Source organism: Pocillopora verrucosa, chromosome 14 (assembly GCF_036669915.1).
Source record: "Pocillopora verrucosa isolate sample1 chromosome 14, ASM3666991v2, whole genome shotgun sequence".
NCBI classification, from domain to species: domain Eukaryota; kingdom Metazoa; phylum Cnidaria; class Anthozoa; order Scleractinia; family Pocilloporidae; genus Pocillopora; species Pocillopora verrucosa.
This window is the reverse complement of record NC_089325.1, coordinates 14279684-14306193: the sequence shown is the minus strand read 5'-3', so window position 1 is coordinate 14306193 and position 26510 is coordinate 14279684. Positions and strand designations below refer to the sequence as shown.

The window sequence follows — 26510 nt, the reverse complement described above, 5'->3', positions numbered from 1 at the left end:
AAGCCATTTACGTTTTCCATGAGCTTTGATTCTTCTTCAAAATTAAGTTGTGGTGGTTTTTCTACCAGATAAAAAAACTTTTTCTCTGGGGGCTTTGACTACTGAGGAGGCAATGACAAGAAGTGATAAAGCAAAAGCGTGTGCTACAAACTTCATAGACATGTTATGGCTCCTCAACCTCAGTCACTAAATTCACACCTGTTGCAACAATACATTTCTGTTGAGAGAGATTTTTAACTAAGAAGGTTCATTTTGGTTTAGGCCTATCCTTGCAAAATGAAAACAAGCAATGGAAATGTTAAAAATGCCACCATTTTGCCTTGATAGTGTTACTATAGTGTTACATTGTCAACCCATTCCATTTCTCGCGTAAATTTCTCACTAGCTACAAGCATGGGCACTCATTTTGCCACTGTGTTGATGCTGGTCACTTCTACATCAAGGAGCTGAAACCTGATTTCATATTTGATTTCTTATTTGACTTCACAGACATGATGCAAATGACATTGTTAATCTGGGCAGTACATAAGAAAAGAGAAACAACAATACAATAAATTATTTCAATTTATTAAAAACCTGGAAAAAGGACACTGAATGCTTTAGGGACCACCATTCAATTCTTTGAATAGGAAAAAAAAATTTGATCCTTTTTCCACATGTCAAATATGGCTTGGTATGTTACTCCCTTCTTGTCCATATTGATCCACTGTTGTCATTTTTTTCCTTGTCACTAAGCTGACAGAAATTACAACAATGAAGATAATTCATACTCTCATCTACCCTTCTTTCTTTGAGCAGGTTCATGTAGTCATTTAAAATTTAATAGATATATTCACTTAATTATTCCTTGTTCTTGTAACATTTCTGTGAGTCGTCCTGACTGGTATAATTCTGCAGTCTCTGACCCACCACCAATACTTGTGCCCTTAATAAAAACATTTGGTACTGTGCTTCTTCCTGTCAAACATTTCAAAGCTTCCTAAAAAAAGAACAGTTCCCCATAAATTAGGAAATCATCTGGAAGATCATTTCCAACATGGAGAGTACTTGTTTTTTCTGTAAAGGGGAGTTCATACTAGCATGCAGAGAAATACAGAATCTACATTTTAGATAATTGAGAAAAAAACCTATTTTAAAAGCTAACAGTCATGGCTTGAAAACAAAAACCAAGTTAAGCAAGATCTCAAATAATCAAGTGCTTTTGCTGATTTACTGTATAAATAATATATTGAATAGTTATAACTCAGGAGAAAAAAAAAGGCTTCTGAGTTTCAAAAATTAGTTTGGTTACACGGAAAGGGGGGGGAGGGGGGGGGGTAAAGGATGGCAAGTAGTGGTTGTTCACATTCATACCACTCAGACTGAGCCATTGTCACCATAAGGTGGAGTGTACACTGCACTAATATTTATGGCAATAAAATCAAGGGGAATTAAAATTGATGAAGAAGCATGTGATGTGTACATGGTTGGTGGGGAGGGGGGGGAGGGGAAGACCTGGTATCTGCAGTCCACAAAAATTGTAATGATAAAAAAATAATATCAATATGCAAAAAAACTTCATCATTACTGGAAAAATGGCTCACGAATGTAGGCCTGGCATCATCAGAAAGACTTCTATTGAACCCTATACTTCACTAAGAACACAGTTCTTAATGAACCCTTTAACTCCCGTGAGTGACCAAGACAGAATTTTTCCTTACAATATGAATACACTGTCAAGCGGACAAGCGATGAGAATAAAGAAAAATATTTATTAGGGGATTAATATAACTTGATCCAATACCAAATTCTCCAAACTAACATAAAAAGATCTGTATGGCAGACAGTAAGGAGAAAGGGTAAAATTCCGCTCTGTTTTCCCAAGGGCAATGTATTGTTTTTGTCGTTTTTTTCTCAATCCAAGAACTGAATGCATAATGTAGTATGGGGCTGTGCGGAAATTTTACCAGGAGAATTACGAATGAGATCTTAGGAGTTAGAGGTTTACATAATAATAAAAAAAAACAGCGAAAAAAAACTATCATGATACAGCTGGCGTTTAGAGCCGTCAGGTTTCGTTTTATAATAGTATTTGGTTGTAAGGAAATCTTTCCGCATCGTAACTTAAGCTGTTATTAATTTTACACTTCTACCTGGATATCTGCACCGTCTTCCCTTGTTTCAATTTCGTACACTTGCATCTTCTGAATGCCGGCTTCCGATAAAGTTTGCTTTGCCATTATGCAAAAAGGACAAGTTGTCTTCGAGAAAACAACTACGTTGTGGCTCTTGATTGCTTTTTCCACAAAATTAAGAGCTGCCCGTGCTGCTGCCATGATTCAAAAGCGATTACACTCTTACTATGATCTTTTTCCGACAATCTTCGTTATGCAACTTTTTTTAAGTTATGGCCTGTTCGTGGTCGCCATTTTGAAATTCTACCCAGCAAACGTAGCGAGAATTTGTGGTTACCAGGTTTTCTCGGTATCGGTCTGGAAAATCATAATAATAGGAAATATTTTACGTGCCAGTCAACCAGTGCAGTCAAAGCAAACCCTAACAACCACTAGCACCCATTAGTGGGAATTGGTTCCGAATAATGAAACCAATACAGGTAATTGCCTCACCATGAGAAAAAAACGTTTATTTTTTTACTTTTTTTTTAATCATGAATAGAAGGAAATGCCCACCCCTAGAGTAACCGAAGATGTTGTCTAAGGTGACGTTGCTTCATGTAACCTTGCGATGGACTAGCACATCATCCAGGGGGGAGTAGTCATACTCCTGGTCGTTTCATGGTAGGGAGACCGGGATGAGCTGTGGGCTGCGGCTGGATGGGTCACTAGACTCGAGTACAGACGCTTTTTTAAAACGGGTGAAGAGAAAAACTTTCCAAAGCCTATCAGCAATTGACATGTATATGGAAACACCCACTCACTGAAGGACGAACATCATAGAATAAATCCGAGTCCTCACGATAACAGATAACCGTAATCCTTATCCGTTATAAAAAAGAAAGAAAAATGTTTTACTAATTGGGCTGAGTAAAACAAACCCGGGATTGTTCAAAGTCGGATGAATCTGTTTCCTTTCTTTTCAAAGATATTGTTTACACTTTTGAATGCAAACGAGAATTTTGTTCTGAAAAATATCGCGCAATTTCTTTTTTCAACTCTGTCATTAAAGAAGAATACATAAAAACTAACTTTTCAGTGAGTTTTGAGATTCCAAAGGGAAGGACCCGAAAATTGTTTTTTAAAGCACCAATCTTAAACTTGGCTATGAAGGTCGCCATTTTGAAACCAACTTAGTAACCTGGCCATACAATTACGGAGTGGTCCACAAACCTCAGTGGCTCTGTTTTGCGTAAAACCCAGCAGTCTTTGAATCAAGAATGTCTCGCCATCCTGCCCCTTATTCTTCTGCGAGACGTTGTTTTCGTGGGTAGAGGAGAACGGCATAATGTGCCAGACTTAACGCTCGAAAATTATCATGCTACTCGGAAGTAGGTTAAACAACTGAAAGCTATCAACTTAGATATAAAAAAATCTAGAAAACACATTTTTTTGAGAAAAATTTTTCTCCGGTTCAGTCAGACTGGTTTTCTAGTTCTGTTTAAGATTTCTACAGAGAAAAAACTCAATAATGATGCAATCCGCTGGACTATGAAAAATTGAGAAATGGTTCAAAGCATGTGTGTCTGCTTCAAGGTCGTGTTCATGCTTCACGTTGTCGTTGTACTTAACTTGTGAGGCGTTGTTTATGAGCAGGATAATACTCTCTTGATAGCTTTGTAGTCTTAATAGGACAGCTGTGATGTATTCCTGCTTATATAGCTTGCTTCCGCCGGAAGTGGTCAGTTCGATGGCTGACATTCCTTTTACCCTCATAACCTCTGGGTTATTAATCGTTACCAAGAGAGGTAAATTTGGAAGCACAGATCACAAATAAAACCCTTGTTACAAAGAAGTCTTTAACCTCTTCCATGAAATTATATAACAGGTAAAATAAGAATGGTTTACCATCTAATGCGCCGAATTTTCAGATCAGAATCAATGCGCTATCCCTTGTCTGTAAAAGCGTATCTGGGCATCTGGGAATCTTGGAACCTTGGAACTGGACTTAGAAACAGGAAACGAAATGGAGGGGAAAAAAATCAATAATTATTATTGAGAGTTTCCAAAATTTAACTGTATCGGGCCTGTCCGGGAGTCGAACCCGGGACCTCTCGCACCCTAAGCGAGAATCATGCCACTAGACCAACAGGCCTCAACTGATAGAAGAAGACTTCAAATAAAATAAAATATAAATAGGCGGGTGGCTCAACACCTGTGACATCACCTGTTTTATTTTGCCCCGGAGTAATTGTAAATGGAGTTGCTAGTATCAGTTGATCTTTATATAACGAGCTGAGTTAAACACGCATTTTGATTGGGTCTGGCTTATGATTTATTAGAAGACAAACGCATAGATAGCATCAACACTGACAGTTTTTGCTCCTCTATCGTACAAAACAAATAGATACCATGTTGCCGTTGAAAAATGCGGTAAGAACATCAGTGACTCATTCGACTGCACCTCGTGTGCTACTTTTTCGTTCTTACCACATTTTGACATTATTGCCATAATTATAGGAAATAGTATTAACCCATCAAGCCGAAAATATTTGGACTTTAGGCCGTATGACTGACCGTGTAAGGTGCTACTTTTAGCATGCGCGGCCAACTGCACTGCAGGCACTATCTTAGCCATTATGAAATGGAAGGGCGAGGGAGAAGGTAATGCGTAGGCGCTATTGCGTGCGTAACTTGGATACCCCATTAGTTTGCGCCAGGAGACACCGGCAGATGTCAATTTGTTAAAAGTAATCTAAACCTATTTTCGTTTATCTCATCTCGTAATTTCTTAGGTGGGAGCAACGTTGAAGGTAGCTAGTGCACTCAAGGATTCATTTTCCTAACTTAATATACACCTAACTATAACACCGTTGACCTAAGAAAAGCAAAAAGCAAAAACAAAATAGAAAAAAAGCATAACAGGAATTCATTAGCATATAAACCTACCCATCGACTATATAGGCAGTGCCCGGCAGCTGAACAATGATGTTGCTTAGAGATTTCAAGCGATTCCAAAAATTTTAAAAATAAATCTAACTGCTTATGTCGTCTTCTTATGTTTACTTAGCTTTTCTCCTTTTTTCCTTTTTTCTGACGTTAGTCTGAATAAGGGGTATCTCCTGTGTGTTTGGAAATCTCTGATTTTTAACATTATGGAGAGGCGTTATTTCTTTTGTTTAGTATTCAATTGAAAGAAAATTATGACACCAGCATTTTTTTCAACGCTATTGGCGTGAGTAGTAATCAACGCAGAGCTTTTCGAAGTTAATAAAAACTGTTAAGTGACATTAAAGGAGAGTTACTTGGTTCTGCGCATGAAAAAGGTTAAACATAAACCCATTCAGCTCCACTGACTTTGAAACAGTCTGAGACACGAAGGAGCAAATGCCACTGTTCAAAGCCTTTTGGGAATTCGTGATCAGTCGTTAAAACGTGGCTGTAAAATTCCTGTTTATCGTTCGCATTTTAGTCTGTTTCAACTCTCAATTACAGGCAGATTCAAAGACTCTGTCATCAATTGCGTTTGAGAAACCACTGACTGCAATTTGTGGAATCAAGACTAAAGAAGCACTCTTTTATATTAAATTCTGTCATTTTGATGCCGGATGTCAGATGTCGGATGTCGGAATTATGTCTCAACCTCGTCTTTGTCGGCACCGGATGACTCTGCGCTAGGATGGCGACAGTCACGACATAACACACTCCTTCAAGCTCGTATAGTAACCAGTGACCTTTAGCCATATTATTAGTGAGTAAAGTGACCATAGCTATCACAAATTTTACTAAAAAACAAATTGGTTTAAGGAGAAAGAGGAGGCCACTCTTAAGATCACCTCGAATGACAGTATGCATTCGAGACGTTGCTATCCAAATTGAATGTCACTACATCGTTTGTCAAGCGATATTACTTTGTTATTGTCGTGTTTCATTACAATGGATAACTTAACCGCATACATACATTGTCATTACTAGGACATATTTTAAAATCGCACTAAAGACAAGTGTGTTTGCCTTTTTTTTAAATTGACTCCAAACGGAATACTGGCACGGGACCTTTCCAGACGTCGAGCGCCGGACGGATAGACGCGCTTGTAATAAGCGGTGACACTTATGGGACTTCATCTAACATCATTCTGAAATTCTAAAAAAGTTACTGAGTTAACAGAAATGCAGACTCGTTAAATTGCGATAATCGTTAATTTTCTTTTTGTCCACACTTGTCTCCGTGGCGCAATCGGTCAGCGCGTTCGGCTGTTAACCGAAAGGTTGGTGGTTCAAGCCCACCCGGGGACGACCTTTTTAAAGAAAAGAAATTTTTTCTTGCCTCGAATCCAATTGCAGCCCTGAATTTTGACAACAAGAAGACTTTTCGTGAGCGGAAGTATTATTTCAGTCAAGTAACAGGCCTTAATAACATTTTGAACCTTTGAAAATTAGAAGGTGACTAAATACAGTTTCGTATAAGGAAGTTGCTATAGTGGTTAGTGTATTAGTTTCCGAGAAAAAAATTGGGAAAGTCTACCTTTTTCATGATCCATTCTTAAGTAAAGGTGGCCATTTAACAGTTTGTTTTCACATAATCGCATAATTGTGGGGTTGATCTTTAAGCGGCCACTTCTAATACCTTTTGCCTTTTTCCAGTGATTTTAAGAAAACTGACTAACATTTTGACTACTAATTTAACGGCTTTCCTACTGTTTCGTAACAATCAAGATACTGCAGTGTGTGCCTGTTGCCAAGGAGAAACAAACATTTATTTGGACGTGGCATGTTTTATATAGCTTTTTAATTCACCTATGGCTGCAAAATTGGCGAGGCATTATGGTCGCACTGGAGAAGAGTGGAACCCAATTCTCTCTTGCGTCAGTGATAATCATTGCTGTGCTGCCGAACACTGATGACGCACTTCAAATATTCTATTTCAGTAATTGAAAGAGTCGCTGTGTGAACCAACCCACTGTAGAACAAAGAAAAAATGGAAAATATTAACAAACTGGTGGCTTCAAACACTTTTAGAAATAAAAGTGAAATAGAAATAAAAAACATCCATCCAACAGGTACCATAGCACCAGAATTTGGCACTATTTAATCGGACTTACATCATATGAGTGGCCTGTTGGTCTAGTGGCATGATTCTCGCTTTGGGTGCGAGAGGTCCCGGGTTCGACTCCCGGACAGGCCCTCCTAGCAGTAATTTTCAAAACTGAATTTTTTTTTTTTCAGAAACACTGAATTCTGAATATAATGCCTTCTGTGGTCTTCTTTCACAGCCTTATGAAGGAGATGCACGCACAATAAATCATGTAGCTAGTATCTGCACATTTAAGAGGTATCTAGAAAAAACCCTTTTAACCTAATCCTTCTTAAACTTCCTTTAAATTTGCTACAAATTCGAGTACAGCCGCTGCCGTTAAACCTTACTAAGCCCATAAAACCTCAACACGCAGCTAACGAACAGTTACTGGTCAGGTTATCCTAAAGCTGTCCGATGTCAGAGACACTTTTTTTGTATCCTCACTAGTTCACCAAGAGGTAGGAAAGAGGACTCGAGACTTTATTACGTCACAGTGAAGCGGCCAGGTAGCTAAGCAAAATAAAAAATGGCGGCTTCCGAAGTCGAAGTTTTGGCATATTTGAAGAAAATCCACGAAAAATAACGGCGTAATTCTATGGAATCTCTAAACGCAATCTCGATCCTCAGTTTGAAATTTTTTGGTGTTTTTTTATCCGATTTTGCACGGATTAGAGAGAATAAGTAGGATGAGTGCAGAATTTTGATTTTCATAGCTTTTTTATTGCTTTCTTTATTGACTAAATGAAAAACCTGACTTAAGATTGCAACTTAAATGTAAGTTAGGAAAGGTTTCCGGCAGCACTCGTGTTCGCGACCCCCTGTGAGATATATGAACGTGGTAACGAACGCACCATGCACAAGTAACACAGCTGCTTGTATGTATTTTGCCCGAACAACCCTGTGTAGAATTGAAGCCAGTAGTATCGGTGAGGCGTTCTGATAAACGATAAATGAAGGAAATAAGACAAAAAATTAAGAATAATTGAAACAAAAGTAGCAGCAGCAACAAACGAAGAAGAAGAAGAAGAAACCTAGTAGACCTGATAAAACTATACTTCTGAAAATATCGCAGTATTTACAAGTCCGAGCGGACTTACAAGTGTCGTAATTCTTGGGCAATGTCAGTGATTAATTCGCAAAAAAACGGCAGGAGACAGTCAAAACAAAGAAAACATCAAATCTTCTCGTTGGTTTGGCTCTCGAAATAAAGAATTCATTCTTGATTCTTACTAAAGCGAAATATTTTTGCTCTATAATAAATCCTTTATTGACCAGGCTTTTTCGGTCAAGATGACTGAATACAAGCCTCTTTTTTCTCCATGTCAATGGTCCTCGACTTCGCCTCGAAAAATAAGAACTCGGGTAATATTCGGTCTTCTTGACCTCACGCTTGGTCAATAACACTTATATAATCTTAGAGTCTTCCCTGCAGAAAAAAAATCCTCTGACTGTTGTGACCCACACAGTTACTACATCGTGAGGCATTTGAATTCGTATCCTCGAGTTTGATCAACCAGCAGGTGATTGGTTGGAAAGGTTTCAGCCAAAAGTCTTCATATTACCGACAAGGACTGAAGGAAGCGAAATGTAGCGAATTATTGATCTCTTAAACGATAAGGAAACGCCTGGAAGGTTTTCAACACTTATAGCTATAAAATGTCATTGTAAGAGGACAATTTTACTTCCAATTGTCAAGAAGATGAATAAAAACTATATATTCTCAATAAATGTAACACATAAAGCTTGCATCAAATGCGTTGATAAAACCAAATCAGTTAACCCTTTAACTCCTAGAAGTGATTAAAATAAAACTTCTCCCTGCAATATCCATACATTCTTCAGCAAACAGGTAATGAGAACATTCAAACTTATCAGGTAGAAGCTGCTATCTTGATCTAGCACTAAGTTTTCACAACTAATTTACAAGGAAATGCGTAGCAGCTACAGGGGAGAATTAACAATCAGATCTTGGGAGGTAAAGGGTTACTGTAGTCAACTAAGCCTGACGCCATATAAATAAAGGGGGTAAGTTTCTCAAGAAACTGTGGTCTGCGTCGGTGGAGGATTATAACAGGGTAATTTAGTGTTATCAACTGAGTTGATAACATAAATTGGCCACCGTCAAGAGTTAGAAGGCTGATGTTTCGAGTGTTAGCCCTTCGTTAGAGCGATTGACGAAGGGCTCGGAAGAAGGGCTCTAACGAAGGGCTAACGCTCGAAACGTCAGTATTTTAACTCTTAACGGTGGCCAATTTACATTATCAACTCAGTTGATAACACTGAATTACCCTAAAGTCATATAGTTTAACTATTGCAAGCGGGTTCATTGGGTATGTTGTTCGCGTGCGAATTCTTGGTTACGTTTGTAATAATAAACATAAAAAAAAGCACGCGCGACTGATTGGCTGAAAAAGAATTCATTTTTCATATAAAACGAGTGCAAAGCTGTAACACGGGTTGAATTTACAAATAGAGTGCAATTTTGTTGCCTCCGTCATGACGCACGAACCTGTGCGCGATCAGTGCGGTCCTCCCACTCAGTCACTAAGTATATGTTAGAGACCTTAAGCAGTCAGGACTGCAACGCCAAGGAAGACTTCGATTAAAAAACAAATTTCTGCCTTCAATTAGAATTTCAAAAATGGCTGCATGCGTTTACCGTCTCATACGGCGCCACACCTCAACTTCAGCATGACATATGAAAGAAGCGTTGAGTTCCAAATAGAAATAAAAATAATTTGCCGTCGCGATTTCGGTTCGCAGACGACGCAGATTGAACTGGTGATTTCACTTTGTTGTTTTGCATAGGTCGGCTAAGAAATCTACAAAGTCTTAAAACGTACGTGCTGAGCTATTGTTGTGCTAATTAGACCTTTTGTTTTTCCATGTCCTCGTTGCCGTCGTCGTCGTGGTTTGCTTAAGGTCCTATTATTACCACATGGTGGTGAATTTATTTCCACGTCAATTTCAGCCAAACGGGTTGCACTGTGCGAGTTCATCGGCATATTTATCAAGCTATTTCGACGTTGAAGGAAGAGTTCACAAACAAAGGAGAACAGGTTATTGTAGAGTAACTTCTTTTGGTTGAGTTTTGCTTGTCCTTGAGTGGCTTCTCTCTCGATAAAGTGATGAAGAATTGACAAACGAAAACAAAGTAAGACGTTAAGTAATGTTGTCTTTCTCTGAGTCATGTGTCTACACATTGAGAATATTAACTGAGTAGTAAAACATCTGTAAGAGACAGTTTAAAAAATTCAAACTAAACTGAAACGATCTCGAATACTTCCAACCAGATGAGAGGGATCTCAAAATTTTCATACTGCTGATCTGCACGTAATATGCTTTTATTAAATTTTTACTCAAACTGGGAAACAGAAGGAACCACAAAGATAACAGATGAATCTAAACCATAATAATTTAACACTCTACACAGGAGAGGGGATCAAATTAAGATTTATCCCGTCCATCGTTATCCACTTTGGGTTGTTTACACCTTTCTTTAATGCTCTTTTAAATACAAGTGCCTTTATATGCCGATTGCTTGATATTGTTAAGAACACTGTTTCCAATGATATTTGTCTTTATCTAGAACTTGAGTTGTTACATGATGTAGTATAACGATCGTTTTGTGTATTACGCCACCTGCTATGCTAATAGCTTTGAGTTCTAGAAACTGTGTGATATTCATCATTCATGTAGGAACATGTGTTTTAGTAAAATCCTGGAACAGTTTTGCATTGTTTGCGGGTTGAATAATTCAGCAAACAAATTATTAAACAACCTCTTCATATTGTTTATGCTTATTGATCTATGGATGCGTATGAAAATTTGTTCCAAGATTAGACAAGATAACATACGTGATCAAATAGTTACAGGAGGCTGAGGTAACTAATGCGGCTTAAATCCAAATAAGAAGAACCAAGCGATATTTTTGGTGAAATAACGCCGTGAAAAAGTGGAATTAACGCCGTGAATGTATGTATGAACGCCTGAATTAAGTGGAAAACACCAATACCTTCGCTAACAGCAGGCCTAATTTGAATCTAAAAAAATGTTTGTTTTTTTCTTCAAGGCCATATTCAGATGAGTTATCACTATCCTTGCATCAGAAATTCCGTCAAACGATGAACAAAACCTTCAGATATTTTCACAATGGTGACAAGCAAATTTGAAGCAAACTATTCCAACAACACAGCAGCTAACCCCATGAGTGGTTTTGAGACAGAAGTTATAGCAAACTGCATCCTCAATGCACCTGTGATGTTGCTATCCATTATTGGTAACGCTCTTGTGTTAGTCGCCATATTGAGGACGCCATCAATTCGTTCACCGTCCGTCATTTTTCTCTGCAATTTGGCTGTTTCAGATCTTCTTGTGGGATTAGTGGTAGAACCAGCTTATATAGCAGAACAAATAGTAAGAACCGTCACAGTACCACAGAAAGCAGTAAAAACAATGGGATTTGCTGGGTGCAGTGTCTCTCTTTGGACGATTACAGCCATAACAGTGGATCGTTTCTTAGCTCTCCACTATCACTTGCAGTACCCAAATTTAATGACAACAAGCCGGGCAATCTATACAATAATAACTATTTGGTGTATTATCACGTTATTTACTTTTTCGTTTATTTGGTCGCCGAGTATTTATCATTATTATGTTTCAGCTTTCGGTATCACAATTTCCCTTTTAGTTAACTTTGTTTGTTTCATCAAGATTCACCGAATTGTTCGTCGGCACCAGTTGCAAATTCGCGTTCAGCAACAAGCAGTGGAAAATTCAACTGATACAAATAACCATCGCATTCAACAATCAACGAGGAATGCAAAAAATATTTTTATATATTTCCTCGCGATGATTTTATGTTACTCTCCATTTTCAATTGTTGTAATTATTTCAGGTTTTACTGGTGTAGATTTAAAAGTCATACTGACTTTCTCATTCACTGTAGTACTCATGAACTCGTCTATCAATCCATTTTTGTATTGTTGGCGTATGACTGAGCTCAGATCGGCAGTTTTTAAAACAGCGAGGCTTTTTTCTTGTAGATAAACGGATGAAAGAGTTCTGACCTAGAACTAAATTTAAGTTTAACGCCATTCAGTTTAACAATAGGTAAACGGTCAGGATAGTTGATGATCGTTTCAACCATCACGTGCCTTTGAACGCGAACTATCATGCACTATCATCGATTAATGTGGTAGTCTTTTCCCTTTATTTATTTGGCCGTGAAATATATATCGCTCTACTTCTGTTGCTTTACTTTGAATTTGCCTTTAAGTTCGTCGTGAATTTGACAGAGCATGTCAAGTTGATGAATCCAAAAAAGTATCACGAATTAGGACTTTATGAACTTGTTGTGGAGCCAGACTGTTACTTGAAAGAGAAGGAAAGTCAATAAATATAACCCACAATGCCAAAAGTATGAATATAAATATGTTTTTTTTAATACTCTCTGCAAGGTTTTCTCTTATTTTTCTCGAGAGGCATATAATGGAGCTGGGGTAAATTAAAAATTTCAGTTCATCGGTTGACTGAGAGAGAAAGTTGTTGATAGACAGTACGTTTGGTAAATTTTCACCACATGGCGATGAATTTATTTCCGCGGCAATTTCAGACGACCAGTATGTACATGCGAGCTCTTTAGCATATTCAGCTAGTCTATTTTGACATTGAATGAGTAGTTTGAGCTTAAGGAGAGGACGTTTAGAGTAAATTGGTTTCTTTTACCCTTGCTGTTAAGTAGAGAATATGGGTGACACACTTAAGTTATGGCCTCGATCAATGTGGCAATGAACTCGCAATGTGTATTCCGACTGGCAGGAGTCGGCTCGAAAATGAAATCATTACCATGTACTAATACTTCATCTTGTGAGATGTCCTTCAACGACTTTCGCTTTCAGTTAAACGAAGAACTAAGTCTTCTATTTGACCACGGCAATCGTATGTTACGTAAAAAAAAAAGAGAAAGGCAAGCTAATATCATGCAGAAGGTATTTAAGAAACACCATATGCAAAGTCATGGGCTGTTATCCATAGCGACTTCATTTTGGATAAAAATCTATTAATTTTCATACAATTTGGTAAAGTTCATACTTCTGATAATACTCTTTTTTGTTCCAAGCTATAACTGTGTTGGATAAAAAAGCTTGAACATATTCATGAGAAACTGACAAGCATATTAAAATTAAAACGGTTGAGATGAAGCAATGGATATTTGATGGCCAATTACTTAGAAGAGAGATCGGCGACAGTTGAATTGGTTGCGCAAATAGTGAAAGACAGTCCGAATGGGTTAAATTGCTGATATAAAGCATGGCTGGCGAAAGTATTAATGGAGTCTCGACATGCAAACTGAACCTTTTCGTTTTATGCGACATCTGGTCAAGTTATCTTTGACTTAATTACCATGCATTCATTAACAAGCGGAGGACTCTATCTCTATTTTTAATCAGGTTGTCGTCAACATGGTCAGGCGCTGTTAAAAACTACTGGAGTTCGAGGGGAAGAAAGAGGTTACGCTTAAACGAACAGAAATATGATGAAGAGCAGTTGACAGACTGAGTTTGCGAATGAATATCAATCTTCTATTGTCGATATCTAGACTTTTTGAATGTTTGTTTTAAATGTTTGAAAATTAGACACGACGAATGATGTGTTGGCCAGCTGCATTGACGAGCAGCGTGGGTTTCTCCTATACGAACGAAAATTAAAACCGCAATTTTCACGCAAAGGATATCCCCAATGAAAATGGTTATCTACAGTTAAACCGGGGAAGTGTCAGGATTAGTGCTTATAACTGATATTTTTTAGACCTTATCAAGGCATTTGATGCAGGCTTTACAAGTGTCACATTTATGTTAAGTATATAATATTACAAAAGTTGTCCTCTCACAATAACATTTAGAGTTAAAAGTGTTGGAAATTAGTGCACCTTCATATAATTAAAATGCAGAAAATTCATTTGTTACTTTCCCCTTTCCAAAATCCATGCTCACCCTCATTGTCTACGGGAACTATAATTCGCCGCATTTCTTTTCCTACTTTCTTTTTCGGTTTTGTTCGTGCAGATCTTCGGCTAAAACGGTCCAAAGGATCACCTGATAGTTGATCAACGCGAGAATATGAATTGAAATATCTTATGATGTCATAGCTTAAGGGTCACAACGATAAGAGAACTTTGTTTCTACAACACTTTTAGATTTTGTACAATGACTTGTTTCTAGGTTGAAGCGCTATTCTCCATTTCTCTACAAGATAAAAGCCTTGCTGTTTTAAAAACTGCCGTTCGGAGCTCGGGAATACGCCAGCAATATAGAAATGGATTGATAGACGAGTTCATGAATGCTGCAGCAATCGGAAAGGTTCAGAGAATTATCGAGTTTGAAATATTAATAGCTGAAATAATATGAACAAAAAACAATGGAGTGTAGCATAAAATCATGACTAGGAAATATATGAAAATACTTTTTGCACTCCTAGTTGATTGTCGTATGTGATTGTTGTTCGTATCAGTTAAATTGTCCACTGCTTGTTGTTGAACGTGAATTTGCAACTGATGCCGACGAACAATTCGGTGAATCTTAATGAAACAAACCAAGCAAATTAAAAGGCAAATTGTGTTACAAAAAGCTGCAAGAAAGTAATAAATACTCGGCGACCAAAGAATTGAAAAAGAGAATAACGTGATAATACACCTAATAGTTATTATCGTACAGATTGCCCGGCTTGTTGTCATTAAATTTGGGTACTGCAGGTGATAGTGGAAAGCTAAGAAACGATCCACTGTTATGGCTGTCATCGTCGCAAGGGAAACGCCGCACCCAGCAAATCCCACTGTTTCTGCTGCTTGTGATAATGCTCGGACGGTTCTTGCTATTTCAGCTGCTACATAAACTGGTTGTCTACAGTTAAACCGGGGAAGTGTCAGGATTAGTGCTTATAACTGATATTTTTTAGGCCTTATCAAGGCATTTGATGCAGGCTTTACAAGTGTCACATTTATGTTAAGTATATAATATTACAAAAGTTGTCCTCTCACAATAACATTTAGAGTCATTAAATTTATTTCCGCGGTAATTTCAGCCGACCACTATGTACATACGAGCGCTTTGGTATATTCAATAAGTCTATTTTGACATTGAGTGAAGAGTTTGAGCGGAAGGAGAGGACTTTAATAGTAGTGATGTGTTTCTTTTATCTCTGCTGTTAATTAGAGAATATGGGCGACACATTTAAAGTTATATTTTATTTGTTCGTGTTTGGCCTCTATCGATAAACTGATGAACTGACAAACGAAGGCTTGTTTAAAATGAAGTGAATAATAAAGTCAGACGTGTAAATCAATTGAGGCCAGGTGTGCTACGATAATTTAGTTTTCGAAGCTTTCGTTATGAAAAGTTAAGAGGCGATCTCTGTAAGAGCGGTCCAGGGCATTTCGCATCGGAAAAAAGTTTTCCCTCAAACTTTACCCAATAAACTATCTTTGGTAACAAGTAAATAAAACCACATTAGTTTTTGGAAATACCTCAAAATAAAATTTTTAGAGCTCTCAAAAGTCAAAGCTGCAAAAGGCCCTTTTTTGACCTCTTGCGACATCGAAAATTTCAAATGTTGAATAGCCCGGTCCTCGTATCACACCGCATGCAACAAAAAATATTTTGTATTCTTAAAGTGTGTGATATATAAGGTGTATAAAATGCATTTCAATTTTGATATTCGTTTATTCAGAGGCTCGTCATAATTTATTTAAAAACACTCGTTGGACAGCTTTCTGAAATTGGTTAAAAGTACTCTTTCTTTCTCGATTGATATTGCTCAAGTCCAGACCAGACCATTAAAAACTCCGCTTGATTTCTGCTAATAAGATGTTTGGCTGCAGAAAAATATAAAAACATCTTGCACTTATTGATTTTCTTCGCCGAGGTGACTTCGAACTTTTAGCGATATTGCAAGCGTGACAGCCGATTATGCAAATTAGTTCATTGAGCAAACTCCGACCGTTTTATGCGAGTAGCTCAATAAATCTTAGAAGTAGAAAATATAATAGAAAATATAGTAGGACAGAGCTTTAAACCACACCGATTAATACTTTAAGCATTTTAAAAGGCCAAAATTTGACAAATTTTATTATCTCGTGACGAAAGACGTCAACAACAACGTATCGAATATCATAATTTGATTAGCGCTCGCAAACCCCTTTTTTAAAAATTTGGCTTCTGTTATTTCATATTTGAGTTCTGATGGCTTACGCTATTCAAACCTGTATGGACATTTCAAAACCAAACTACAGGATTCTATTTAGTGTAACCGGCGATAACAGCACACACTGAAATACACCGTGACCACTGTCACATAATTAAATTGTACATGTGTAATTATCCTCATTTGCTTCTCCCTTCTTAATAAAGCAGCGATAACATCGCCTTTTGGATCCGAATTCTGGTCGGCAGGAATAAGAGAAATTTTGTCTGCACACCTGTCTTTATGAAAGTTTCTATTCAGAACTCTAGGGAGTTCTTGTGTAAAAGGACCAAGCGATTTTTGAGGAAATAAATTATTACGTTACGTGTGACCTCATTTTTCCAACAATTAGCTATATCTATACTGTAAAGTGCGTAATTATATTAGCTGTAATTCATATTTCTCTTTCGGTACTGGTTTGCTTGGGATTAATAACACTAAATTCTTGAAGTGGTATTCGCCAAAAGAAGTCCTGTTTTCAGTCGCGTTCTTCAGAAACTTCGTTAGAAGACTCACGAGGAGTTTCCGGTTTGTTTAACTTGCCTCAGAGTACTGACTCAATAAAGAGTCATCTCTGCTTAATCCATTTTTCAAAAGAGAGTTTCACAGAAGGAGAGCTTATCTTTGCAAGGGCTGGCCTGTTCGATGCAGAAGACTCAGTTATAGCAAAATGTGGGTCTGCGCAAAGCATAGGCACACTTATGGGAAGTTCTGGCGCCAAAGTTCAGCGTGCCAGTATCCGACACACCCTGGTAGCGATTCCAAAGGGCTAAAGAGCCGGTATTCTGTCAATTTGCAAAAGTCAAAGGCCATTTCTAAGATGTATGGTGTTATATAGAGGTTTACACGATACTGCAGCTGAGGGAGCGGATGGTTTCAAGGATTTTCTCTAAGTTATAGACGAATTGGAAAGCGTGGGAGCAGAAAAGGACTAGTGTAAAGAAGTTCGGAAGAGGCTACAGGAGAGCAAGTTGTATTTGAAGACTACATACCGTAATCACTGCGAAGAGGACGATAGCAAATGTGCCGATCACTGTAGGGTCTTTGCACTAAGCTATGCTGGTGACACTGAACTTCAGAAAATTTGCAGTCACAGTCACAACGTGAAGTGTGAGGATTGTGAGATGTTGAAGAGTGTTCTTGAAGAAGTAAAAGGCGCTATTTCTGAGTACACAATGCAATTGGGTAGGTTTCAAGCAGAAGACTATCTGTATGAAGCAAAAAATGCTGCCGCTAAGACCTTTGAATGGAGAGGGTATATCCTGAGAGCAGAAACCAGGATCAGTACGAGCTGCAAATTTTCGATACTTTGGAGGGAGATGAAGCATTTATAATAGTTGACTGGACAATGAAGTTCATAGCGATGAAGTTCCGGGAAAAGCAAGCAGAATGGTTTCCCTAGAGGGAAATCAATTGGCATGTGAGTAGCGCTGTTGTAAGACAGGAGGAAAGCCTGGAAGTAACCTGATACGTAGACCTTCTTAACAGCTGTAAAAAAGGTTTTCAGTGCTGTCAGTCCTAGAAAATCTCTTTGTCACCATAAAGTTAAGAAATTCAGGAATAAAAAAGGCCCTTTATAAGATCGGATGAAGCAGGTTGCTATCACAACAGTAAGCTAGTATCAACTCTACGAGGGCTCGGACATCACGATTGCCACTTTCAGCAACTTACACAAGAGGGCCTGCGCGTTTCAGCGAGAAATCCGAGAAATCGCTGCTTTATTTAGACGTGAGAAGTATTCTGGACAATTACAAGATGGAATTACGTGACAGAGTCACTGGTCACAGTGAATTTAGTGTGTGCTGTTATCGCCGGTTACACTAAATAGAATCCTGTAGTTTGGTTTTGAAATGTCCATACAGGTTTGAATAGCGTAAGCCATCAGAACTCAAATATGAAATAACAGAAGCCAAATTTTTAAAAAAGGGGTTTGCGAGCGCTAATCAAATTATGATATTCGATACGTTGTTGTTGACGTCTTTCGTCACGAGATAATAAAATTTGTCAAATTTTGGCCTTTTAAAATGCTTAAAGTATTAATCGGTGTGGTTTAAAGCTCTGTACTACTATATTTTCTACTTAAAATGGCTAAAATCTAAGATTTATTGAGCTACTCACATAAAACGGTCGGAGTTTGCTCAATGAACTAATTTGCATAATCGGCTGTCACGCTTGCAATATCGCTAAAAGTTCGAAGTCACCTCGGCGAAGAAAATCAATAAGTGCAAGATGTTTTTATATTTTTCTGCAGCCAAACATCTTATTAGCAGAAATCAAGCGGAGTTTTTAATGGTCTGGTCTGGACTTGAGCAATATCAATCGAGAAAGAAAGAGTACTTTTAACCAATTTCAGAAAGCTGTCCAACGAGTGTTTTTAAATAAATTATGACGAGCCTCTGAATAAACGAATATCAAAATTGAAATGCATTTTATACACCTTATATATCACACACTTTAAGAATACAAAATATTTTTTGTTGCATGCGGTGTGATACGAGGACCGGGCTATTCAACATTTGAAATTTTCGATGTCGCAAGAGGTCAAAAAAGGGCCTTTTGCAGCTTTGACTTTTGAGAGCTCTAAAAATTTTATTTTGAGGTATTTCCAAAAACTAATGTGGTTTTATTTACTTGTTACCAAAGATAGTTTATTGGGTAAAGTTTGAGGGAAAACTTTTTTCCGATGCGAAATGCCCTGGACCGCTCTTACAGAGATCGCCTCTTAATAATGTTTGCTTTTCCCTTTGTCGTATGTCGAGACATTAACACCCTCAGTAACGCAAAAAGCGTCTGTTAGAAGAAGTTGAAAAATTAAAACTAAGGCAAATGATCTCGAATACTTCCATTTAGACCAGAAGGATCTCAAAATTTTTTTTCACCCAAACATGGAAAACAGAGGATGCTATTCACGAACAGAAATAACAGATGAATCTAATTGATTTCTTAACATGTTTTTGTTTTTAAATTCATGATTATTTAATCAAGAGAGAAGCCAAACATGAACTTGTAAAATTGAATTGAAATGTGTCACCTTATGTCTTTAATCAATAGCGAGGATAAAAGAAGCTACTCTACTCTAAACCTCTTCTTCTTTGTTTTAAAATTTCTTCTTTGAACGTAAAAAAAGCTCGATAATTATGTCAATAAACTCGCATAGTGCATTCCGACTGGCAGAAATGTGCTCGAAAATGAATTCATTACTATGTGGTAATACTTTATGTTATGAGATGTACTTCAACCACTTTCGCTTTTAGTTAAAACGAAGAATTAAGTCTTCTATTTGATCACGAGAATCGTGCGGTACTCAAACACAAACATAAACACAAAGAAAAGAAACACACTATACAAAGTTATAATGTTGTGGGTTGTTATTCGTAACGACTTTATTTTGGTTAAAAAGCCATTAATTTTTTACACAATTTGGTGAAGTTCATGATTCTGATAATACTCTTTTTGTTCCCAGCCATAACTGTGTTGGATAAAAAAAGCTTGAACGCATTCATGAGAAACTGACAAGCAGTTTAATGATTAGACATGACGAATGACGTGTTAGCCAGCTGCGTTGATGAGCAGCGTGGGTTCTCCTGTGTGAGCCAAAATTAAAACTGCAATTTTCACGCAAAGGACATCGTCAATGAAACTGGTTATCCACAGTTAAACTGGGCAGTGTCAGGATTAGTTCTTATAACTGATATTTTTAAGACTATATCAAGGTATTTGACGCAGGCTTTACAAGTGTCATATTTATGTCAAGTATATAATATCACAAAAGTTGTCCTCTCACCATAACATTTAGAGCGAAAAGTGTTGAAAATTAGTGCACCTTCATATAATTATAAAGCAGCAAATTCATTTGTTACTTTCCCCTTTCCAAAATCCAGGCTCTCCCTTATTGTCTAAGGGAACAATAATTCGCCACATTTCTCTTCCTGCTTTATTTTTCGGTTTTTCACAGATCTTCGGCTAAAACGACTAAAACGGTCCAAAAGATCACCTGATAGTTGATCAACGCGAGAATATAGATTCAAATATCTTATGATGTCATAGCTGTAAGGGTCACAACGATCAGAGAACTTTGTTTCCACAATACCTTTAGATTCTGTACAATGACTTGTTTCTAGGTTGAAGCGCTTTAATCCATTTCTCTACAGGATAAAAGCCTTGCTGTTTTAAAAACTGCCGTTCGGAGCCCGGAAATACGCCAGCAATATAGAAATGGATTGATAGACGAATTCATGAATGCTACAGTAACCGGAAAGGTCCAGAGAATTCTTGAGTTTAAATAATTAATGGCTGAGAAAATATGAACAAAAAATGATGGAGTGTAGAATAAAATCATGACGAGGAAATATATGAAGATATTTTTTGCACTCTTAGTTGTTTGTCGTATTTACTGTTTATTTGTATCAGTTGAATTTTCCACTGCTTGTTGTTGAACGTGAATTTGCAACTGATGCCGGAGAACAATTCGGTAAATCTTGATAAAACAAACCAAGCAAACCAAAAGGCAAATTGTGATAAAAAAAGCTACATGAAAATAATAAATACGCGGCGACCAAAGAATTGAAAAAGAGAATAACGTGATAATACACCTAATAGTTATTATTGTATAGATTGCCCGGCTTGTTGTCATTAAATTTGGGTGCTGCAGGTGATAGTGGAGAGCAAAGAAACGATCCACTGTTATGGCTGTCATTGTCGAGAGAGAGACACCGCACCCAGCAAATCTCATTGCTCCTACTGCTTCTTGTAGTTTTGGAACAATTCTTACCATTTGTTCTACTATATAAACTGGTTGTACCACTAATCCCACCAGAAGATCTGAAACAGCCAAATTGCAGAGAAAAATGACGGACGGTAAACGAAGCGATGGCGTCTTCAATATCCAATGTTGGATAGGAACATCAAAGGTGCATCGAGGATGCAGTCTGCGATTACCACTGTCTCAAAACCAATTTTATGGTTAGCTGATAAGTTACTGGAATAGTTTACTTCAAATTTGCTTGTCATCACTATGCGTTTTAACCTTCTCTTTGTTTGCAAGGAATTGGAGATAATCAAAAGTTAGAGTTAAAAATAGAAAAGTGACGCCATACAAAAGAATATCAACTGTTTATATTAGATAGCAAATAAATTAATGAGATTAAGAAAAAAACTGAAAAAAAGTGGAGTGGGTGCAGAATTTTGATTTGGTTACCTTTTTTTTTCGTGAAAATATCACAGCATTTACTTGTGCACAAGTCCGAACGGACTTACGCGTATCATAATTCTTGGGCAACGTCGGTGATTAATTTGCAAAAAAACCGGTAAGAGTCAGTCAAAACAAAGAAAAAATTAAATCTTCTCGTTGTTTTGGTGCGCCAAAAACACCTTTGGCTTTCTCTCCTGGCTCTCGAAATAAATAATTTAGTCTTGATTCCTACCAAAGTGAAATATTTTTGCCATATGATAAACCTTTTATCGACCAAGCTTTTTCGGTCAAGATAACTGAATAATAGCCTCTTTTTTAGAAAACAACTGTAAGAGGCAGTTTACAAAATTTAAACTAAAATGAAACGATCTCGAATACTTTTAATCAGATAAGAAGGATTCCAAAATTTTATTCTACTGATCTGCACAAAATCTGCATATATTGAATTGTTACCCAAACTGGGAAATAGAAGAAACTTCATACGTACAAAGATAACAGATGAATCTAAATTAAAATAATAAGAAAAACGAAGACAGCAAGTTATCGTTTTTCTCTGGATATTAATTTCCTCTATTCTTCCTAATTATGATTAAGGTTTCTAGAATCTATTGTCTGTAGTTTTTTTGGTTCTTTTTGAAATACAATTTTCAAACAATACCATAGAATCTGCAGTCATCAGATAAAAAGGAAATAATTTGCATATTCCACGGAATCGCATCCGCCCAATGTGCGCTGCGATCTTATTCATGACCGTTTTTGTTCATATTAATATGAATGCTACGATTAAAAGAAATGCAGATCATTTCCCCAAATATTAAACCATGATCATTTAACGCTTCGCTTTATGCAGCTATTATTCACCTCAAACTATAAATAACGCCGTGAATTCAGAGGGTTATTCGCAGATAAAATTATGGCCTGAATTAGGTAGAAAACACCTTCGCGGGTAGAACCAGCTTATATAGCAAAACTAATAGTAAGAACCGTCCCAGCACTACAGAAAGCAGTAAGAGAAATGGTATTGCTGGGTGCGGTGTCTCTCTTTGGACGATGACAGCCATAACAGTGGATCGTTTCTTAGCTCTCCACTGTCACCTGCAGTACCCAAAATTAATGACAACAAGCCGGGCAATCTATGCAATATTAACTATTTGGTGTATTATCACGTTATTCTCGTTTTTATTTCTTTTGTCGCCGAGTATTTATCACTTTCTTGCAGCTTTTTTATCGCAATTTGCCTTTTAGTTTGCTTGGCTTGTTTCATCACATACTTGTTGAATCGATGGCGTCCCCTTTTCTGAATTTTTAACACTGTCTTCTTGCCTCACTGCTCTTAAATGGAGCTGCCTCAGAGCGTCAACAAGCTCTTTTGACGTATAAGGTGTATTTCCACCTGCCCTCTTTTATTCGCTAAGGTCCTCGTTTAAAGTGAATTCAAATTGGTAGCCAAAAACCTATCTTTTATGAGTGCTGGGAGATCCTCTTTACTTTATACTAGGTATTGGTCCGTCAACCTGTTATAATATATTAATAATATATTCAGTATAGGGGTTTATCTTGTCGTCGCAATGAAATCAGCTTTTTGCATGTCTTGCAAAGGGCACGAGACGTTACTGGCTCCATCAGGGTTTGCTTTATAAGCATGTCAAAGTCGATATTATGCCCAGTAGGGTTCGGTACAATTTCGAAGCAATACCGTTATCAGACACAACAATATATTGGTATATATATTTTCCCTTTTTGTGTAACCTAATGAACATGGCTTAATTTCTATGCTTTCATTAACAAGCAAAAGATACCTCCTTTAGAAGATTGTCAGTATTCACCCTCGGGAACTGGAGATGTTAAAAGGGGTTTGGAGTTCGTGGAAAGAAAGCCTCTGTGCACAAACACAATATTATGGTGAAAGGCATTCTCTTGAGACTGCGTTTGTGTCTGGCTGTAAATGATTAATTGCTTGGCAGGGTCAGTACCACGATATATATGCTGGCTTTTCTTCAAACGAACTACTCAAAATTTAAGACGAGTGGTCACTTGAATCAAGAGACAATTCCGAGAGCTATTATCCAGGTAAAAGGAAATTTTTTAGGTAAATAACAGCGGTTACAAGTACTCTTTAACTCCGTGGCGTCAGGCGTTCTTTCTAGGTAATTTAGGAGTAATTTCCAGCATCAAAAGTCATTATATTTACGAAGCACTTTTTTGAATCCTCTTGAAAATTGAAAAGGTTTACGTGACCGGCCCAGGTGAAAATTCATATTTAAGATTGTGTAAAATCATCGAGTTTGAAATGTACCCAGATATTGTTGTGAAGCAAGGAATTCATTCGGTTCCTTCTCCATTCCTTCATGCAGGCTTTTTCTTTCTGTCTAAAGAAGCCATATTTAGCCTTATTTTTTCCTTTTATCTTTCCTCTCGATCAAAGGACTCTCAAAGAGATTAAACTTTAATCTCTTTGATACCTTCTCAACTTTAGGTTACGAAGGAAAATGGCACACAAGGTCAGAGTTGTTTGGTTGGCAAGGAAGGATAAGTATTTTTGTTTCGAGACTAAAAAATTATTAAATTTTTTCTCTTCATGCTTTTTAATTTTCGATGTCACCTGGTTGTACCCCTAGTCCGATGAGGGTTTAAAAAAAAGCGGTTAGGTTGAAGAAGTTATACTGGTGATTGGTCGAAGCATAATGAGTTATTAAATCATGACATTCTTAAGAATCAGATTAATATTTTATTAGTGTTGTTCGAGTAGTTGCTTCAAATTTACTCGTCACCAGCAATTACTGTGACAGCTAAGTGCCGCTGAAAGGTTGAGGTAAGAAGTTGTAGTTGAGAAAGTAAAGTAGAAAACATCTGTAATAGGAAGTTTACAAAATTCAAATTAAACTGAAACCATCTCAAATACTTCCAACCAAATAAGAGGGATCTCAAAATGTTATTCTACTGATCTGCACAAAATCTGCATATATTGAATTTTTACCCAAGCTGGGAAACAGAAGAAACTACACACGTACAAAGATAACAGATGAATCTAAATTAAAATAGTAAGAGAAACGAAGACAGCAAGTTATCGTTTTTCTCTGGATATTAGTTTCCTCTATTCTTTGTAAATATAATTAATGTTTCTAGAGTCTATTGTCTGTAGTTTTCTGGTTCTTCAAGAACCAGAAAACTACAGACAATACCATAGAATCTACAGTCAAACAGAAAACAGGAAGTTATTTGCATATTCCACGGAATTGCACTTACCCTTATCAATTTGCGCTGCGATCTTATTCATGACATTTTGTTCGTATCAATATGAATGCTACGACTAAAAGAAATGCAGATCGCTTCCTCCAATACTAAACCATCGCTTTTTGCAGCTATCGCTCACCTCACAGTGGAAATAACGCCGTGAATTCAGCGGTTTATTTTCAGATACAATTACAACCTGAATTAGGTGGAAAACACCTTCGCTGACAGCAGGCCCCATTTGAATCTAAAATAGTATTTGTTTTTTTTTCCCCAAGGCCATAATCAGATGAGTAATTATTATCCTTCCCTCAGATATTCCATCAATCGCTAAACAAAACCTTCAATTATTTTCATAATGATGACAAACAAAATTCAAGCGAACTATTCCAACAACACAGAAGCTAACCCCAAGAGTGGTTTTCAGACAGCAGTTATTGCAAACTGCATCCTCAATGCACCTTTGATGTTGCTATCCATCATTGGTAACGCTCTTGTGTTAGTCGCCATATTGAGGACGCCATCAACTCGTTCACCGTCCGTCATTTTTCTCTGCAATTTGGCTGTTACAGATTTTCTGGTGGGATCGGTAGTACAACCAACTTATATAGCAGAACAAATAGCAAGAACCGTTCCAACACTATCAGAAGCAGTAGGAGCAATGGGATTTGCCATGTGCGGTGTCTCTCTTTGGACGATAACAGCCATAACAGTGGATCGTTTCTTAGCTCTCCATTATCACCTGCAGTACCCAAATTTAATGACAACAAGCCGAGCAATCTATACAATAGTAACTCTTTGGTGTAATATCACGTTATTCTCTTTTTCAATTCTTTGGTCGCGGCGTATTTATTATTTTCTGACAGCTTTTTGTATCACAATTTGCCTTTTAGTTTGCTTGGTTTGTTTCATCAAGATTTACCGAATTGTTCGTCGGCATCAGTTGCAAATTCACGTTCAACAACAAGCAGTGGAAAATTCAACTGATGCAAAAAACCATCACATACGACAATCAACTAGGAGTGCAAAAAATATTTTTATATATTTCCTCGCGATGATTTTATGTTACTCTCCATTTTCAATTGTTGTAATTATTTCTGGTTTTACTAGTGTAGATTTCAAGGTTTTACAGACTTTCCCATTCACTGTAGTACTCATGAACTCGTCTATCAATCCATTTTTGTATTGTTGGCGAATGACCGAGCTCAGAGAGGCAGTTTTTAAAACAGTGAAGCTTTTTTCTTGCAGACAAACGGATGAAAGAGCTCTAACCTAGTAATAAATTGAAACAAATCTTTCGCAAGGTCTTGTACAAAATATAAGGGTTCAGTAGAAAACAAAGTTCCCCGATCGTTGTCACCCGCACATGTATCAATATCTCGTATTCTTGAGTTTAGCACGAAAAGGGGGGTTCTTAAGAAAGATTTTGGCCGAAAGCTTAAACATTAAAGTAAAAAGAGGGAAAGAAGAGAAATGAAATTTAGACCGTGAAATATATATCGCTCTATTTCTGTTGCTTTATTTTTAATTTGCCTTTAAGTTTGTCATTAATTTTGTAGAGTTTGTCAAGTTGATTGATCCAATGAACTCGTTGTGGAGCCAGAGTGTTACTTGAAAGAGAATGAAAGTAAATAAATATAAACCACAATGCTACGACTATGAATATAATGTTTTTTTA

The 26510-nt window shown here is 37.2% G+C and overlaps 1 protein-coding gene and 3 non-coding genes across 4 annotated transcripts; 2 read left to right on the top strand and 2 right to left on the bottom strand.

The window, feature by feature from the left end:
- Positions 1-29: 29 nt before the first annotated feature.
- LOC131787254 (uncharacterized) lies at positions 30-2409 on the bottom strand. Its single transcript, XM_059104355.2, has 2 exons — positions 2133-2409; positions 30-979 (listed from the first exon to the last, which is right to left on the bottom strand). The coding sequence occupies exons 1-2, from the start codon at positions 2313-2315 to the stop codon at positions 833-835; spliced, it is 330 nt and encodes a 109-aa protein (XP_058960338.2). The 5' UTR covers positions 2316-2409; the 3' UTR covers positions 30-832.
- A 1767-nt stretch (positions 2410-4176) lies between these two features.
- Trnap-agg (transfer RNA proline (anticodon AGG)) lies at positions 4177-4248 on the bottom strand. The gene has a single exon. It is a non-coding gene; the product is annotated as a tRNA-Pro (tRNA).
- Positions 4249-6315: 2067 nt separating this feature from the next.
- Positions 6316-6389, top strand: Trnan-guu (transfer RNA asparagine (anticodon GUU)). The gene has a single exon. It is a non-coding gene; the product is annotated as a tRNA-Asn (tRNA).
- Positions 6390-7206: 817 nt separating this feature from the next.
- Trnap-ugg (transfer RNA proline (anticodon UGG)) lies at positions 7207-7278 on the top strand. The gene has a single exon. It is a non-coding gene; the product is annotated as a tRNA-Pro (tRNA).
- The last annotated feature ends 19232 nt before the right edge of the window (positions 7279-26510 follow it).